Raw genomic sequence first — 19,003 nt, 5'->3', positions numbered from 1 at the left:
CTAAGGACTAGGTCGCTGTGAGCATAAATTTGATAGGCTTTTTGCATCAAAGAAATTAGCACTGACAGGGTATGTAGGAGGGTGGATGTGTTCTAGGGCACACGGCAGCAGCAAATTTCCTGGTACTCCACCAGCTTCAGCAGTCACCTTATTCCCCTGGCAGATTCAAATATTTGAAGTAATATTCTTTGACAGGTTGATGCTCAGAACTCAAAAAATGAGGCAACCACAATTTTTAAATTATAGAAACCATTTATTGATTCACTTCCACATGACCAGCAAGAGACAGTTAACAATGTTTTTCCAGCACTTACATGGCAAATTACATATCCAGTTAAGTAAATCTTTCTTTATAAGGGTGAATACAAAGTACAAATTACATGTGCACCTTTACTGTGTATTCTGCTAATTATGATGATCCCTTGTGTGATGTCAGATCACTGATGTATTCATTCTCTAACAATAATCCACATTCTGGATTTTTATTTCATAGGCATGATAATGAAATAGAAAATTTGAGTATTATGTGTAAACACAGGGATAGTAACTTTTATTCCAGTGCGCGGGCATATATATACACTTGTATGCTAGCTCACGTGAATGGACACGGCTGTTTTAGAACATACGTGCGAATATGTGTGCATGTTATAAAATTGGCTGCATACACGTCCATGTGCGCGCAGTTTTATAGGGATGCCTGCATATGTGTGCAAATGCCAGCTCTGCCGCTGAAGTGGGGAGATTTTGCTAGGTACACACGCTGACACAATTACCCATTTTCCCAGTGCACCCAGTTAACGGATCAGACTTCCTAACCCCTCTATTTTTAAAGGCTCCCTTTTCCCCTGTTAGACCCGACCCTTGAAACCTCGCTGACTAGCCCTGATTGTTTTATTTGTTTACTTACACGCCAGCCATAGCAGAAGTAAAGTTACGTGGTAGGGACCCCTGGTGCGCGCTTGTGCACAAAAGTATTTACACGCACATCTCTGGGCCTTCTTCCGACATGCCCACGCCCCATCCAGACCATGCTCACATCCCATCCATTTTTCGAACTTTTTGATTTGTGCGTGTACCAGGAGATATGCGTGTACTCAGATGCTTCTTAAAATCCGCGCAGCAGTTGCCGGTCCAAGAGCCACATGTATCTTTCAGCTTTTGGCTTTTAAAATTGACCTCTTATTGTATTATATTTCTGTAATGGAAGCACTCATTCTCTGTTGACAAACAGGATTAAATTGGCCATAACCAGTGGCTGGCATCGTTTGATGACACCTACACAGACCCAGCTCTCAGAATTCAAAGTCTGTCTGAGCATGTGCGGAAGTTCCCATGCACAGTCACTGCCTTGTGCAACTCTCAGTCTTTTTTTCATCCAAGCTAGCACACAGACGGATTTTCATAATCTCGCTAACGGTTTTTTTTTTTGTTTTTTTTAATTTATTTTTTTTAAATTCTTTATTTATATCTTTAAATTCATAGTAAAAGATACATGTATATAATTCTTAAATGACTTCAAGAATTTTTAAACTGATAACAGATCACATTTAAATACATCCTTAACTTATACTTTCACATAAATATAACATCTGTTATCACCTCATCAAACAAAATAGGGGAGCTAAACAAGCAAGCCTTACTTCACATAATTATTAACATAACTACAGACATTACAGGTTTAATCTCAACAAAAAAACCCCCAATATTCCTATTATAAACTATTTCCTGTTTCTCCCTGAGACTTAAATTCTGCTAGATACTTCTCTAATTGGTCTGGCTCATAATATATATATTTATTCCCATTAACCCACATGATACTTTTACACGGGAACCTTATTATTACCTTGATACCAAAAGTTCTGGCTTGATTGGCCAGAGATATAAACCTCCTTCTCCTTGTTTGTGTTTCCCTTGAGACATCAGGATATAGCCATACTTTTTGCCCTAAATAGGGAGTAGTCCTGTTTAACATATATAACTTCATAATTTTGTCTCTATCAGAAGATAGTAAAAATTTCATAATAAGGGTTCCCCTGCTAATTATTTGGGCACTAAATGAGGATTCAATTAATTCTGTTACATTCAAGGTGTCCTGATTTTCCTGTATATCTTTGGCTACTATATTCTCTGTCCCTAGGAAAAAAGCGTTTGCTAGTACAGGTTGTTTATCTAAAGGAAGGTGTAAGATTTCAATAAAGTAATTCTTTATTTGCTCCTTAGATGATACTAACTTACACCTTGGGAAATTTACTGCCCTAAGATTTAAATATCTTGCTGCATTTTCTAAATTTTCCACCTTCCTAGCTAAACTCTCTTCTCCTTTTATAATAGCACATTGAACATTTTTTATTTCTCTGATATCTTTTTCAACAGTTTTTAATGTTGCTTCATTATTGGAGACTAAGGGGTTTATATTAATCAAAGCTACTTGCATATCTTTAATACTATTGTTCAAATTAACAATGTTCTTCTGTAAGGACATCATGGCTTGCCACAATGTCTCTAATGTTATCTGTTTTGGGCTCTCTGCATTATCACCGAGGATATTTGGGAAATGTTTTGTTTCTAGAAGCTCTTGTGTAGATTCAAATCTCATGGTCGTCGCAGGATCTAGTCCTTTAGGATTTACAGATATTATTCCGAGCCCGACGGGCTGTTTCCCTTCTTTCCATTCCTCCAAAACTTTTGAGGGGTCTACCATCCCTTGATTTTCTAACAGTAACATTCCTGCAACTGGACTCCCCTCAAACGGGATCATTCAAATTGCGTGTTTTTTTTAATCACAGATTTGACAGCCCCTCAAAAACTTTTTACATTTTGAAGTAAAAAAAAGAGATGGAAAGTCCAAAGTTGAAGAAATTGCATTCAGTGGGTTCAAGGTCTGTGGGCATGGATGCAGTAAATCCATGATGGACACCCTCACTCTATGTTACTGCTGCCTGGGCCCAGACCACGATGCTCTTAATTGCTCTAATTATAGCTGGGTATTTCAGGGGCATGTCAGGAAGATGGAAAGCCCCTGGAAGTTGGCCTTGGTTGCGCCAGGAATCTACTTCCCCTATCCTGCAAATTGACTGAGAAGGCTCTCCCATTGTGGTGCAGGTTTCTGGGACTGCCTTCAGTTCAGGATATGGCGCAGAAATCCAAAGTTCTAGTAGAGGCACCTAGAAGAGTGCACTGGTGGCAAGAGAGATCTGCTTGAGGGCCCATCTCCCTGAGTACCGGAGAGGACAGCACCATGGGAGCAGACCATGACTTGGCTTTGGTCTCCTTAATGAGGAGCTCTTTGGTGCAAATGACATAGTATTTCATGGTGTGAAGGACCTTTATGGCACTAGAAAGCTTATTCTTCCTCAACACTCAAGCTCCAGGGCCGTCAAAGGCATCTTCAGTCTCATCGGCATAAACTGTACCAGTGCTGTCTAAGCTGCAGTCAGTTTCCTTAATTCAAATCACACCGGCACAAGCCAAAGTGCTATCTTTTTATTCTTCATGGACTTAGCTGGTCAAATGGTGAGATTTGAAAATCCCGCTATACTGACTGACCCCAAGATAGCCAGATAACTGTTTATCCAACTAAAAAGTTATCCAGCTAGCTTGGGGGCATTCTGAAGCAGAACCAGCTATCTCGCTATGTTAGTTGGATAAACTCAGATATTCAGCGTTATCCCAATAACATACTGGGTCATTCACTAAGCTACAGTATTTTTCCTCGAATGGTAAATAACTCCAGGGCTTGATGAATCACCTGCTGCTTCGTGAATTCTGTGGTATTTCTCCTGACAAAATACCACAGCAGCAAAAGAACCCTAACAAAACACACAGGATGGTGGCCCCAGGACTGCAGGACCGTTATTGCTTAAAGGGGCTGCTCAGCCTTGTGTATGGCTGCCCCCACACCCTGGGGGGCCGATGCAATGCAGTGTGCTCAGCTAAGCGCACTGTATAATCGGCAGTCAGACGCGGGTTGCTTAGGCGTTAATGAATCCCCTAATGAAATAAGGGGATTAGCACCTATTCAACGCACGTCCAAAGCAGAGTGAGTCTAATAGCACTAATCACATGCAAATGCATGTGATTGAGGCTATTAGCATTCACTCCAGATGCAAAAAAGAAATTGTGCGTCTAGGACGCACATCTAGCGCTCAGTAATTAACGCCTGCCTGGAGCAGGCAGGCGTTAATTCCTGAACCTGGCTGTGAAGCTATGCGGCGTTTAGGAAAACGGGCGCCGATAAACTCAGCGTCCGTTTTCCTAACTGGCGGACCGCCAACGCCGATCGGGTTCGCGTTAGTAAGGAGGCGCTAGGGGTGCGCAAGCACCCCTAGCGCCCCTAGCGCCTCCTTACTAACACGACCCCCTAAGAGAAGGACATTATAGGACATGTATGAGTATCCTATTAATCATATAAATGGAAATCCCAATCCACTTTCCATATAGAGTATATTATTGAAACATGTAACCGAAACATTTATTGGCACCCTCTGGATAATTTATAAACCAAACCAAACTTATTTCATGCCTAATTGTAAACCGTTGTGATGGTGCATTACTAAACGACGGTATAGAAAAGTTTTAAATAAATAAAAAATAAAAATAATTTAAATATTGCATGGCACCCCAAGAAAGCGTGTGCTGACTGTTCAGCGCCTGCTTTCTATGCAAATGTATTGCATCGGCCCCTGAGTATATAAAAACCCCAGGGGTCTGGGATTTTTATATACTCAGGGCCCCCAGCCACTCATGATGGCGGCCAGTTCTGAAAAAAACTTTTAAGCATTTAGTGGATCCGTGAAGATGCTCTACCCCACACCTACAACTCACCCCTTTACAATAAAACCCAGCCCCTGTAGGCCAGGACCCTGACCTCCCGTAATAAAAAATGAACACTGCTGGTCTAGCAGACACCTAATTTCCCCATAGCCCCTCCCCCGGATCCTTTTACCTCAAAATTATCATTCGTGAGACAGTGGGAGCCAGGCATGCTCCCTAGGCTCTGGACGCGGGCGGCACCATTTTCTAAAATGGTATGACCCTTGGTGAGGCCTCATCTGGAGTACTATGTTCAGTTCTGGAGACCATATCTCCGTAGGGACAGAGACAGGATGGAGGCGGTACAGAGAAGGGCATCCAAAAAGGTGGATGGTCTTCATAAAATGACTTATGAGGAGAGATTGAAGAATCTAAATATGTACACCCTGGAGGAAAGGAGGAGCAGAGGTGATATGATACAGGCTTTCAGATACTTGAAAGGTTTTAATGATCCAAAGACAATGACAAACCTTTTCCGTTGCAAAAAAATCAGCAGAACCAGAGGTCACGATTTAAAACTCCGGGGAGGAAGACTCAGAACCAATGTCAGAAAGTATTTCTTCACAGAGAGGGTGGTGGATGCCTGGAACGCCCTTCCAGAGGAAGTGGTGAAAACCAAAACTGTGAAGGATTTCAAAGAGGCGTGGGATAAACACTGTGGATCCATAAAGTCTAGAGGATGTGAATGAAGTGAAGAGGCATGGGGGCGGATTGTGGGAATGATGGCTACTTCCTGGAGATTAATATCCTAATTGAATAAACATACACACGGTTAATGTGACTCCAACATTGCTCTATGCTTCAACGGCAAGAGGAAATGTAAAAAAAAGGATTTGCATCCACAAAAAAGCAGGGGAGTAGCTTGCTTGATACGGCAGTTACTACCCCAAACCAAATAAGCCTGATACTTCACTTTCAATGATATCCAGCATAGTTCTCTGCTTCAACGGCAGGAGGAATGTTGAAAAGATGATCTATATTCGGACAACAACCAACAAGGACTGAGTTGCACAGGCTGGATAAACATGCGTGGGAGTAGCTTGCTATGACGGCGGTTACTACCCCTAACCAATTAGCTAGATACTTCACTTAGATGCAGCTCCAGCACTGCTAACTACATTGATGGTGGGGGTGGAAGGGAAATAGATCAATGGCAGGGGTGGAAGGGAAATAGAACAAAAAAAGTCACTTACAAGGGACAAGAGTAACAGATAAGTATGGGGGAAAAAAGAGAAAAAAAAAGTGAAAGCTTGCTGAGCAGACAGGATGGGCCATTTGGTCTTCTGCCGTCATTTCTATGTTTCTATGTTTGCCCCTATCACATGATGGGGTATAGGCCAGACGATGCCATTTCGAAAAATGGTGCCACCTAGAGCCTAGTCATTCCTTGTTCTACTAGGCCTCAAGGCTGCTGCAGTCTATAGTTTCCTGACTTGCCTTCATATGTGGGATCTTCAGTGGGCCCTCCAGCATTTATGGGATCAGTTGCTTCAACCATTATCTCATCAGATATCAGTAACTCGCAAACTGCAAGTATCTCTTCATTGGTGGATAAATCTAGAGGATCTTTTTCTATGACTTTTATTGCAGGTCTCAACGAATCAAATAGTGCTGTATACCAATGCTTCCACCAGGTTGGGGGGCATACAGTGGTTCTTCATGAACCAAAGGAGTGTGGTCCAAAGTGGAAAGTCTTTTGCAGATCAGCCTTCTGGAATTGTGAACCGTTCAATATGCACTGAGAGCTTTCTCCCACCTGCTCTTAGACAAAAGAATCTTGATCCAAAAAGAAAATAAGGTGGCCATGTTTTATATAAACAAGCAAGAGGACACAGGCTCATATGACCTCTATGAAGAGGACCTACGGATCTGGCCATAGGCCTGTAATCACAGCTCTTACCTCTGGTATCGTATCTCCCAGGCATTTCAAATATGCTGGCAGACCAGCTAAGCAGAGTCTTCCAGCTTCATGGGTCGTCCCTAGAACAGAAGGTCATGATTTCCCTTTGTTAGGGAAACCCAGAGATCGACCTGTTCACATTGGAGGACAACTGGAAAGTCAAGTCAATTCTGTTCTATGACACCAAGCACTACAGATCAGCTCCTGATGCTTTCATACTAGACTGGAGCATCAGTCTGCTCTACACATACCCTCCAATTTCAGTCATCAACTGAAAATTCTGTAGTAAAGGGCAAGGGTTATTCTCATAGGCTCACTTTTCTGTGTCAAGTATACAAGTGTACTTTCTTTACCTTCTCCATCTGTCACTTCAGCCCCAAATCCAACTTATCACCCAGGAGCGTGGAAACCTCTGCTGTCCAAATCTATCCTTGGCCCACATTGTGTGGATTTTGAGCACATGGTAGTATCCTGCTTACTTCTTCCCAGATCTGTGGAGGGAATTCTTATCTCTGCGAGAAAATCTTCTGCAGGAAAACCTATAGTTTCATCTGTGTGGTTTGAGAGACAACCCTCAGTACCTCTTCTTCCTCTCATCATTAGGCCTATCACTTCTTCGGTAAAGGTTTATCTCAGCAGGTGGACAGTATACCTATCTCACTGAACCCTTTGGCACAAAGGGACTGTGGCATACCAAGCTTTCAGTCAGTAGACCACCAGTATCGTAAAATATAAAACAAATCATAGGAAGTATTTTTTCATTCAGCGCAGAATCAAGCTATGGAATCTGCTTCCAGAGGGCATAGTCAAGTCAACTAACATAGGTTCAAAAGAGAACTGGACAAGTTTCTGAATGAAAAGTTCATAAACAGTTATTAGCCAGTTAGACTTGGGAAAGCCAGTGATTATCCCTGGGAATGTGAGATACACAAAATAGATGAACCATTGGGATCTGTTGGGTACTTGTGATCTGGACTGGCCACTGTGAAAGATAGGATGTTAGGCTCAGTGGACCTTGGTCTGAACCAGCATAGCATTTCTTATGTTCTTACTGCAATATGGTCTTGGCTCAGCTTATGAAACCTCCTTTCAAATCGCGCAAGTCAGAGGACCTGAAGTTTCTCACATGGAAGTTTCTTGTTGCTGTCACTTTGGCATTCAAAGTGAGTGAGTTTCAGCTCTGGTCTCTTATTCACCATTCATTCAGTTTTTTCACATCAGGATGGTTCTACTCATCACCCCAAGTTTCTACAGAAGGTGGTATCTGCATTCCACATTAACCAATCGATTGTTCTGCCCATGTTCTTTCCAAAACTACATGCACACAAAGGAGAATGGAAGCTGCACTCCTTGGGCTTTATGAGAGCCCTAGGATATTACTTTTGGAGGATTCCGCCTTACCGTCAATTTTCTCAACTGTTTTTATTCTTTGATCCCAACATGTTGGGAAGGGGAGTTGCCAAAATAACTCCTTTGAATTGACTAGCAGACTGTATAGCACACTGCTATGCGCTGGCTGGTTTACAGATTACAGACTCTTTCAGGGCTGCCATGGCAATTTCAGTGGCTCATCTGAGGACTACTTCTATTGAAGACACGTGTGGTTGTCAATCCACACTTTCACACCCCACTAGTGTCTGAACTCCATCCCCTGAAAGAACTGTATCTTTGGACAAACAGTTCTGCGTAACCTTTCTGCCTAGAAGAACACGCTCCACTGGGTGGGGGTCGGGTTGTCTATCTATTTGTTGCTCTGCAAGGCATCCCTCAGCTTGGGACTTCCCATTGGTTATTGCTGATTTAATTCTGCTTGTGAATGGAGAAAGCAAAGTTGCTTACTTGTGACCCCAGGGTTCTCTGTAGACAGCAGGATAAATCAGCCATATTTTTATCACTTGCCCGTCTCCCTGGAGAGAGGACTACTTAAGCTTAAGCTCTGGAACAGACTGAGGAGCTCATAAGACAATGATTGTGTGTGGGATCTCCCGCGCAAGCTCAAAGTATTCTGAGCTCTGAGAGCTGGTTCTGTGTCGGTGCCATCGCATGACATCACCCACTGGTTGTGGCTGATTTATCCTGCCATCTAAGGAGAACCTGTTTACAGGTAAGCAACTTTGCTTTCTCTCGGGATCAGTTTGTTTCTTCTGTTCTTTGTGTGATCCCTGGGTGGGATGTATCCTTTACTTGGTACCCAGGGGCACACAGAAAGAATAAAGGATGGACCCTTCCATGTTTAAACACCTCCACAGTTTCTATATATTGTTCCTTTGCTCCACAGATGGCTTTAGTCTCTGAGGCCAGGCTCCTAGTTGCGGGGACATACAATAGGTCTTATACCCTGCTTGTCTGCAACCAAGCCCTGTCTCAGTCCTTTGGTTCACAGCACTGCCAAATTACACTATCTTTGCATCCAATAAACACACAGGAGAAGAATGGTGGTTTCCAACTTCCTTACTGATAGTTTGATCAGATGACTGAATAATATTTACACTTCTCGTATTCGATTGATCAGCTGCAATACATAATAAGACAGCAGATAGATATAATTAACTTGTGATTTCATGTCTTCTAGCAAACTCTCTTAGTCACTTTTGAAGCATTCCTTATTTACACTGAAATTTCTTTTTCTCCAATGTACTCAATTTCCTCAGATTATCTTCCCACTGAAAGTGGTTAGAAAGTGTACAGTCCCAATACTTAATCAGAACTTAGTCCCAGATTTAATCTCTTCCAAGAAATCCTGTAGACATCCTTTACCTCCTCAGACAGCACCAGAGGGCTGCTTCACTCCCTTTCCTGATTCTGTTCACTCCTTAGGCAGCACCGGTGGGCCCTGCTCACCCCTTATGTAAAACTTCCCTCAATAGCAACAAAATTCTCTTACCTTTATGTTATGTCTTCTTTGTGTCTCCTGGCCGGGCATTTTACTGGGATCCCTTGCTTTAGATGGAATTTCCAACATCTCTGTATCTTTCCAGATGAAAGACTTTGCTCTTCCAAAGGTTGGGTATAATGACTCCCAGGTATCATGGGTTATGAGATCCAAGTGGAAAAAATATTATAATGAACCCAAAAAGGGGAAAAAATCAAGCATGAAGTAGGAAGGGTGGAATAAAACTTCCTTGCTTCAGAACGGAGGAGATAGTGCAAAAAGGCAGTTACAGCGAAAATATTATTCCTCTGCATCGGGTCACTAATCAGCCTAAATCCTCTGGAGGAGAGAGAAAAGACTGCCAGAATCTTCCCTTACACATGATCTAACCTTACACAGCAGACGCCCCAAGGCTCTCACAGGGAATGCTCAAAAATTGGCGTAAGAGAGTCCAAAACAAGCTTAAAGACTGAAATAGGCGAGTCAGCAGAGGCTGGCTCCTAAATGGGAAAACTTCCTTACTTCTTTCTCATAAATTAGGAAAACTTAAAGCAGGAGACAGAGAGCAACCTGCTTCTTGGAAAAGGTAACTAAAAGTCTATGTGGATAGCAGGTGTCTGGATGATAAACAACTAGGTCACACCATTTGCATGGGGTTGCAAAACTCAAACCTTTCTCAATTATCTCTTCAATGAACCTCCCCAGCTTAATGGTCCTCTCCTTTAGTAAGGTGAAACCAAAGGTCCCTTACATGTGTCTTTCGTTTTGATTTCTGTGCTGTATAGAGTAGAGATGTGCAATCGTTTTGGCTGAATTGGACTATTTCAAAGAAATAGTCCAATTCGGCATGGGTTGGAGGACTCGAACCCCGAGACGGATTTTCCCCGAACCTCGGGGAAAATTTGTTGTTCGGGTTAGCGCGGAGGGGCACCTTTATTTAAAAAAAACAAACTACCCAACCCTTAGAATTTCGTTTTTTACAACCCCCCACCCTTCAGACCCCCCCCCAAACTTGCCTAAAATCCATGGTGGTCCAGCAGGGGTCCCGGGAGCGATCTCCCGCTCTTGGGCCGTCAGTAGCCAGTAAACAAAATGGCGCCGGTGGCCCTTTGCCCTTACCATGTGACAGGGGCACCATTTTGTTTACTGGCTGTCAACGGCCTGAGAGCGGGAGATCGCTCCCGGGACCCCCGCTGGACCACCACAATTTTAGACAAGTTTTGGGAGGGTCCAGAGGGTGGGGGGTTGTAAATAACTAAATTCTAAGGGTTGGGTGTTTTGGGGGTTTTTTCGGCAAAAATGGCCAAGAAAAGAAAAAACGACCCGATGGAAAACGAAGTTTTCCACGGGTTGGCCGACACGTAGCCCGACCCAAGATGCAAAAACAAAGCACATCTCTAGTATAGAGTGCAAAAGAGATAAAGAAAAGAAGAGCTCAGTCTGGGGTCATAACATTAAAAAAAATGGTCAAGATCCAGAAACATGGACACAGAAATAAGTGGCGTAGCAAAGTTGCCAAACTTCTTATTGCAGATAGAATTTGATGATGATGATCATGACGAAAAAAATAATTATGCCATCCCTGATCCCTTTTTATTCACTGGTGAAACCAATCCAACTGCCTCTGATTCGAGGGGCATGGCTTGATTATTTTCTGTTGGCAAGGATAGTCTCACATTGCACAGAGAGGATCAGTGCAGAACCTTATGATTTGTCTGACAGGTGTCCAGCTGACCGTGAGTGACTCCAGCACTGCCCCTGAAGACCTAGTGTTTGAATTGTTGGATCCTCCTCAGCATGGTGTTCTAATCAAATCTGAAGCTGGTGTCCAAACCCACATGGGTGCAGGTAGGCTGAGCGGGTGGCCAAGTCCCGTATTAAAAGGAGGGTTTTCTCTATTGGCATGGCAGGTTATGCAGTCCTCTGGCACAACCTTATTCTTCTCTTGGTAGGGGGAATGAGAAAAATACTGAGTAAAAAAAATACTTTTTGTTGATGTTTTCAAAAGTTAAACAAACAGGAAAAGACTTTGCTGTATGAAATTAAACTGTGTATTCTGATTAATAAATGTATACTGAGATATAAATTATTTAGATTTTAATTAGCTTAGTTTTTTGGTGAGAAGGTAAGACTTGGAATTTCTAGCTATGCAGATTTCAACATCTATATTATTCACACACGGATCCTAGCTACTCAAATCTGTTTGGAGGTCATTAGGTAAGTGACTGATGGCGTTCATGCTCATGCAGGCTAGTATCTTTGGAAAGGATTTGATGAGGGTAATTTTCAAAGAAGCTGCAAAAATCCACTTGGAAAATTTTCAGGTGTGTGCGGAACGCCATGAGGTATATACATGCACAAAGTTATGTGTCAATCCAATCCCGCCCCAACTCCGCTCCTCATAACTCCTTTTTAGTATGCATGTAAAAGTGCGCACGTACAACCAGGTTTTATGCATATAAGTGCTTTTGAAAAGTACCCCCTTAACCTGTCGTCCGGATCACATCGGGTCCCTGAGAATTAAAGACTTCAGGGACAGCCAAAGGCATTTTGTAATCCAGGAAAGCAGTAAGAGTCAGCAGTTCCTCAGATTCCGGCCCTATTCCTGCTGCTCTGTGCCCAATGTTAGCCCTGTATGTGTAAGTTAATATCTGGCACGGTAGAAGAAGAGACAGATTTCTGGTTGCAATAGTGGGAATATAGGTGACCCTTGCTTGTTCTGGAAGCCGCACTCATCTGTTATTGGGGGACCCGTGTATCACTTCCGCCTGTCAGCGTAATCACATGGCCTCTCAGGGGCTGCATGCAGTGTGCACGCCTGACTAGTAGAGGCTGGTGGGCCAGAGCTGCTGTAGAAAGAGCCCTCTTTTTCCCCCGGTTTCCTGTAACCCCGGGCTGGCTAGTAGGACATCTGCTTCCACGTATGCTTCTAAGAATTGGGCCTTAATAAATGCAGCAACAGATGTTAGGTATATAGACAGCCAGCTGCCGTCCCTTGTCTGCCACTGCTTGTGTTTTGCGATGTTTAGAAAATGACAAGGAAGAACAGTTGTAGCAGTGTGGCACCACAGCTGATGATGTAAAACAAGTGACCACACAAGCAGGGTGCCTGCCCTACTCCTCCTGCTTATAAATCTGCCCCTGCATATATGTGTCCTTATGTCGCATACCACGTCTACTGGCGTTATGGTGCACAGAATCCACTGAGGCAGAGCCTGGGGTTCATAACTCTGTATAATAATGTAGTAAAACATTGTAATCAGGGCCTGGCTGGGACTGTTTGCCACTACTTAGATCAGGGATCCCCAGTTCTGGTCCTCAAGGGCTTCAGACTGGTCTGCTTTTCAGAATATCCCTAATGAATATGCAGGAGATCTGTTTGCAGGCCTTGCATCCATTGTGTGCAAATAGATCTCATACATACCGGTAATCATTATGGAAATCCTGAAAACCTGACTGGTTTTCAGCCCTTGAGGTTCAGTTTTGGAGGACCTCTAATACCTATCACAGGTAAGCAAAAATGAATGAGATTCGGCATTCAGTGATTATACAAAGAAAGTCAGTTGAGCTCAATGATCAAAATGTATTTATTTGTTGTTATTTATTTATTTTATTTTGCTTATCCACTTTTAATTTCCAAAATACCAAAAAAAAAGGTTACATGCACAATCACACAATTGATATAATCCTCAGATAACAACATAATCTCCCTCCATATCCATCCCAAACACCATCCTCCTTTTCAATTACAAAAGAGCCAAAGTGATGATGTGTCTGTTGGAACATCAAATGGTCTGTGATTTGTTTTTCCTGAGAGTGCTTTATTCTGAAAGGTGATGCCTTTACCTACGAGGATGTGACCCGGCACACCTTGCATTACATCCACGACGGCTCAGCAGCAGTCGAGGACAGCATGGACATCTCGGTCACCGATGGCGTCACCACCACCAGGATGACTGTAAGGGTGGAAGTGTCACTCACGGGCAGCAGCGGGCCACGGCGTGCTCCTAATTGCTCGCTCAGCATCACAGTAGCCAGTAAAAGCTCGGTTACCCTAACGAGATCCCACCTGGCTTATGTGGTAAGTTGCATGCATCAGCATGGCTGCAAGCGTACTCCTAGAGTGGTCAAAACCCTTCTCAAGCTTGGTAGTCTTTGGTCGTGTACTGATAAAAACTGGTGGCCAGCTTAATTTTTATGGTTATTGCTGCTTCCTGTTAGAGTAAACTGCACGAGGGGTTGGCTGAGTGCAGTGCATCCAACATCTCCTTCCTTGCCATTGGGCAGACGGGGATTTGATGAGCGGTAAGGAGGTATTTTGGAAAGGTTATACCTTCAAAACTGTTCAAGTCATTGGACTCCAACAGATGTGCCTTCCAATGTGTTGTGAATGTACATTTTTTAATAACTGTTTTGATAGCTTTGGAAAGAAAAATAAGGCTTTATTTTGTATTTATTTACTTGTTTGCATTTTAAATTAGGATAGCACTTCTCCTGATGCCAAGATTCGGATTCAGTTAATTTCTCTGCCTATGTACGGTGTGCTTACAAGGACGGAGCCTCCACAGGCAGCTGAGGAGCTCTCCGAATCTTCTGTTTTCACCATGGAAGACATCAATACTCTGAAAATCAGGTGCTGTGCAGATTTACTTGACCAAACATGTCAGAAAAAAAGTACTGAGGCAGTCGTGTGCCACCTGCTGGAGCTGCACTGCAGTTACACCCAGCTTTATGTGATAACATACAGTGTGATATGTGGCCGTTATTTGAGTTTTATCACAGGATATTTCAAGCTGTCTTGTGATAATTCCAATTTTACTAAACAGCTTTCCTGAGGTACATTATAATGTGATAGTGTGCTATATATATATATATATATATATATATATATATATATATATATATATATATATTCCTATTAATGAGGGAACAAAATATAATAAAATTCTATTGTAGCAAAAGAGAATTTTTTATTTTATTATAACAAATAACGTAAGGTTAATAGCAGTATCCACTTGTCTTAAATTTTGAAACAGATAATATAAATTAGAATGAATTAATGAGTGACCAGTGATCGAACTATAATCATATTAACTGTTGTTAAGAACATAAGAAATAGCCATGCTGGGTCAAACCAAGGGTCCATCAAACCCAGCATCCTGTTTCCAACAGAGGCCAAACCAGGCCACAAGAACCTGGCAATTACCCAAACACTAAGAAGATCTCATGCTACTGATGCAATTAATAGCAGTGGCTATTCCCTAAGTAAACTTGATTAATAGCAGTTAATGGACTTCTCCTCCAAGAACTTATCCAAACCTTTTTTGAACCCAGCTATACTAACTGCACTAACCACATCCTCTGGCAACAAATTCCAGAGCTTTATTGTGCGTTGAGTGAAAAATAATTTTCTCTGATTAGTCTTAAATGTGCTACTTGCTAACTTCATGGAATGCCCCCTAGTCCTTCTATTATTCGAAAGTGTAAATAACCAGTTCACATCTACTCATTCAAGACCTCTCATGATCTTAAAGACCTCTATCATATCCCCCCTCAGCTGTCTCTTCTCCAGGCTGAACAGTCCTAACCTCTTCAGCCTTTGCTCATAGGGGAGCTGTTCCATCCCCCTTATCATTTTGGTCGCCCTTCTCTCTACCTTCTCCATCTCAACTATTATCTTTTTTGAGATGCGGTGACCAGAATTGTACTCTCCCCTGATGAAGCTGCTATGCGGCGAAACATCTAGGCCTTTGTGTCTGGGATAGAAGATAGATTCTAAGGTTCTCTGCTATTTTAAGATTCATTGGCGATAGAAGATTTCTTTGAAAGTTTCTTTTGATACCATCATATTTACTATATGGAACATGATCCTTTAATCAATAACGACACCGATTCAGATGAGAGCATTATTTGTCGCTAAGTACACATGTAAGTACTTTTTTTTATTGCTTTATGAGAGGACATTTTTATGGTTATATTTAACAATATTTATATGGAAATTTATTTGATAAAAGATTTCGAATGAAAAGATTCTCTGTATAGCATTTTTAACAAGTGGATATTGCTATTAACCTTGTGTTATTTGTTATAATAAAATAAAAAATTCTCTTTTGCTACAATAGAATTGTATTCCCTCATTAATAGAAATATACTTTGTAGTGTGGGTGGGGACTATTTATCTAAATATCTTTTCTGTCTTTTTTTGTTTGACTATTTTTATATATATATATTATTAATAACTCATGTCTCATCTGTAGCAAACTAAGGGGGTCATTTTCTATCGCTTATCGCGGCTATTGCACGCAAAAAGACCCTTTTCGCATGCAATAGCTTGCCAGGGGCGGCGAGGGGAGGAGTTGGGGCGGCGAGGAGGCAGACGCAGCGATGTCTTGGCTGGCGGCGATAAGGTAAGCACCGTTATCGTTGCCAGTAGCGCGCCCAGTAGCACCACCTTTCACGGTGACGCTATTTGGTGCGAAAGCTGGCAGCAATAACACCACGGTGGCGTGAAGGCTGCCGACTTTCGCAGGCCACCCCCTCTTCAACCCCCGCCCCCCTGTTTTCGCTGGATTCACCAGTCTGCGTTAGAATGGTGAATCCAGGCCTAAGTGGCCAATGCATTGATGTGCATAAAGGGTAACGTAGCATTAATGCAGCTTAAACCCACATTAATACAGGTTTACATACTAAACATTATGTCATCCTTAATATATGTACGGGTTAGTCTGCATTAATGTTAGGTGAGCTTGCATGTTAAAAATATTAGCAAGCTACAATAATTACAAATTCTGCTTATTAGCTCATTAACATTAAAATAAGTCTAATGCAAATCACATTAGGCAATGTGATTTTGCTGGTGATGCAAAAACTTAACTACATGTCAGTTTTCGCATTACTCTCCAGGGGTTAACGCAAGGCCCGATAAAGGCCGCAAATGACCCCCCTCCCCTAATGATAGTAAAAGAACCCCATGAGTCATGTGGCCCCTGCAGGCTGAAGGAACTCCCTTCCTTGCCCTTGTCTCTCTCCTGCCTTTCCCAGCAATGACGGATTGATAGGGAGTGAAAGAGAGCATTACCCCCCATTTTGCCCAGCCAGCTTCAGCAAGCAAATTAGTTGTCTGTGGTGTGCAAAATTAAAATGCATTTTGATTCCTTCCGTCACTGTTCCCTCCCCCTCTCTTATTTTGGCAATGAGAATTTGTCAGAAGAGACCGCCTTTCAGTTTTGAGATAATGCAAGGTTGAGGTGGAGTTACACGAGCTGCAGATAGTGAAGTTGCAGGTTGTGCTTTGGTCTATAGATACAACCCCAAAGGTCTCATGTTTGTTATGTTCTATTGATTTTATTGTATGGTAAGGCTTGTAAAAATCATGATTTGTGCATTTTATGCCTTGCAAGTCTGTACGCCGTTTTGAATAGATGTCTGGTGAGCGGTGTATAAAACAGTTTAAAATTAAATAAACATATGTCGCTTAGGACAGATACTGCTGTGTATTACCATTTCTGTGAAGAACTATGTTTTTCTTGTTTAGAGGATTTTAAATCTGAAAGAGAAAATCCATGTTGCTTTTCCTCCATGCAAACAAGTTTGCTTTTTGACATCTGTAGGTATTCTACTGGCTTTGAGTCTCACAGCAATCCAGTGACCGATGTTTTCCACTTCATTGTCTTCAATGCTGACAGTCAGTATCTTGACAACCAGATGTTTACCATCACGATCACCTCAGTTCTGAGCCAGCCGCCAGTTGTCACTGCTGCTGACCACATGTCTGTGAGTAATACGCAGTGCAGTGACTTCTTACACGCTTGATTTTATCAAGTGAAAACAAAGCAACCTTACTGAAACAAAGCAGTGTCTAGAGTGAATGCCACGGTGGGATAGAAGTTGCAGGATGCTTATACCTGTCCCCAGATAATGTACTTAACTCTTGTGTTTGACAGGCCTCGGCCGTGCCCTTGCCATCCTCAGGCATTTTAGCTGTAATCATGGTCACATCTGGTCCTTCAGCATGTGGGCACAAGCCCAGACAAGGCATCTTTTGTATGTAGCTTATCTCCCACCACTCAAAAATATTATTTCATGGGTCTTATTAACCTTCCTGAAAGACTGCTCTAAAGTCTTGGGTAATCCTGCCCGAAATGGGTTTTGAATTGATATTTGTCTTCAAGTACTCATTCTATCCCTTTCCACAATCTGTTGTTCTATTTGATCTCATATGTTTCAATTTTAAATAGGTAGAGTGTTACAGTCATAGCAAAGTGGAGATGGAAGTGGTCTTAACTGGTCATCTAAGCCATCCCCTTCTCTCCAGGAAGGATTCATTGTATCCACACTATTGCAGACAGATGTTTATGTAACCTGCTCTCAAAATCTCCAGTGTCAAGGATTCCGCCACCTTAGAAAAATAATTGTTTCCAGTTGTTGACTACCCTCACACATGCCGAAGCAATAATCTGGGCACTAAGAAAATGTGCACTGGTTTCAACGCACATTTTTATTGCCCAGATTATTATTTCTTGTAACTCCTGATGCAGTAAGCTGATGCATCGGGAGTTAAAGAGCTCACTAAAATTTTAGACTGTGCATTTGGCCTGTGCTGAACGCACATTTTAATTCAGGAAAGGGGGGGGGGTGCTATCTCTGACAGGTAATCCCATAAGTGGCAGCAGTCACCGATACCACTTAGCCAGATAGCCAGATAAGTCAGTATCTATATGGCTAAGTGGTAGCAGCGGCTGCCGGCACTTACCCAGATAGTTGCAGGCTTTTGCTTTTTGTCATCTTTTTACTATTTTTTTCCTTAAGGCTGTAAACTTAACTGCAGCCCTGACCCAGTTAAGTTTCCAGTGCTAAAGAAGGTGTGCTGACCAGATGCAGTCTCTCTGTATCGGGGAGTACTTCTTTATGCCATCATTTGCATGGGATTTCTATGCGAGAGTGCTAAGCAGTACTCCTATTAAGGAACGCACAATTTCTGTATGAAAACTCCTTGCTGCATCGGGAGTAAGTTTTGCACGCAGAAAATGCGCACTCAAATGCAGACAAAAAAGGTGCATTCGACTGAATGCACCTTTCTGCTTGGCCTGACAGAAAGTTTTTCCTCCAGTCTAATCTAAATCCCTCCTCTGCCATGTTCCTGTGGTTAGTGTGCTGGATTGAATTGCACTCCGCTGGTTTTCATCCTGACCCTCTAGGTAGGCTAGTTTTTGCCCTGATTTATCCAGCTGTGATTGTGTAATAATTCTGAGGGAAATTAATGATGACCGAGTACTGTTCCCTGTTGTCACTGCCATTGGGGGCAACTGAATGTTGTGAAGGGCAAGCTAAAAGTCATATCTGAAACCGATTTGATGCTCACCTGGTTTCTGATTTACTGAGAAGGAAGGTAAACCATCCTAGAAATGCCATCAAAGTTT

The 19,003-nt window shown here is 42.4% G+C and overlaps 1 protein-coding gene across 2 annotated transcripts in view; it reads left to right on the top strand.

Moving 5' to 3' along the window:
- Positions 1-19,003, top strand: part of FRAS1 (Fraser extracellular matrix complex subunit 1) — an 868,026-nt gene that overhangs the window by 605,069 nt on the left and 243,954 nt on the right. For both annotated transcript variants that reach the window (XM_029600388.1, XM_029600395.1), the window contains exons 37-40: positions 11,307-11,432; positions 13,418-13,665; positions 14,066-14,217; positions 17,195-17,357. In XM_029600388.1, the coding sequence (XP_029456248.1) occupies positions 11,307-11,432; positions 13,418-13,665; positions 14,066-14,217; positions 17,195-17,357 (689 nt within the window). The remainder of the gene's footprint in view (positions 1-11,306; positions 11,433-13,417; positions 13,666-14,065; positions 14,218-17,194; positions 17,358-19,003) is intronic.

The sequence above is a fragment of the Rhinatrema bivittatum genome, chromosome 1, assembly GCF_901001135.1.
Source record: "Rhinatrema bivittatum chromosome 1, aRhiBiv1.1, whole genome shotgun sequence".
Taxonomy (NCBI): Eukaryota; Metazoa; Chordata; class Amphibia; order Gymnophiona; family Rhinatrematidae; genus Rhinatrema; species Rhinatrema bivittatum.
This window is presented reverse-complemented; position numbering and strand designations above follow the sequence as displayed.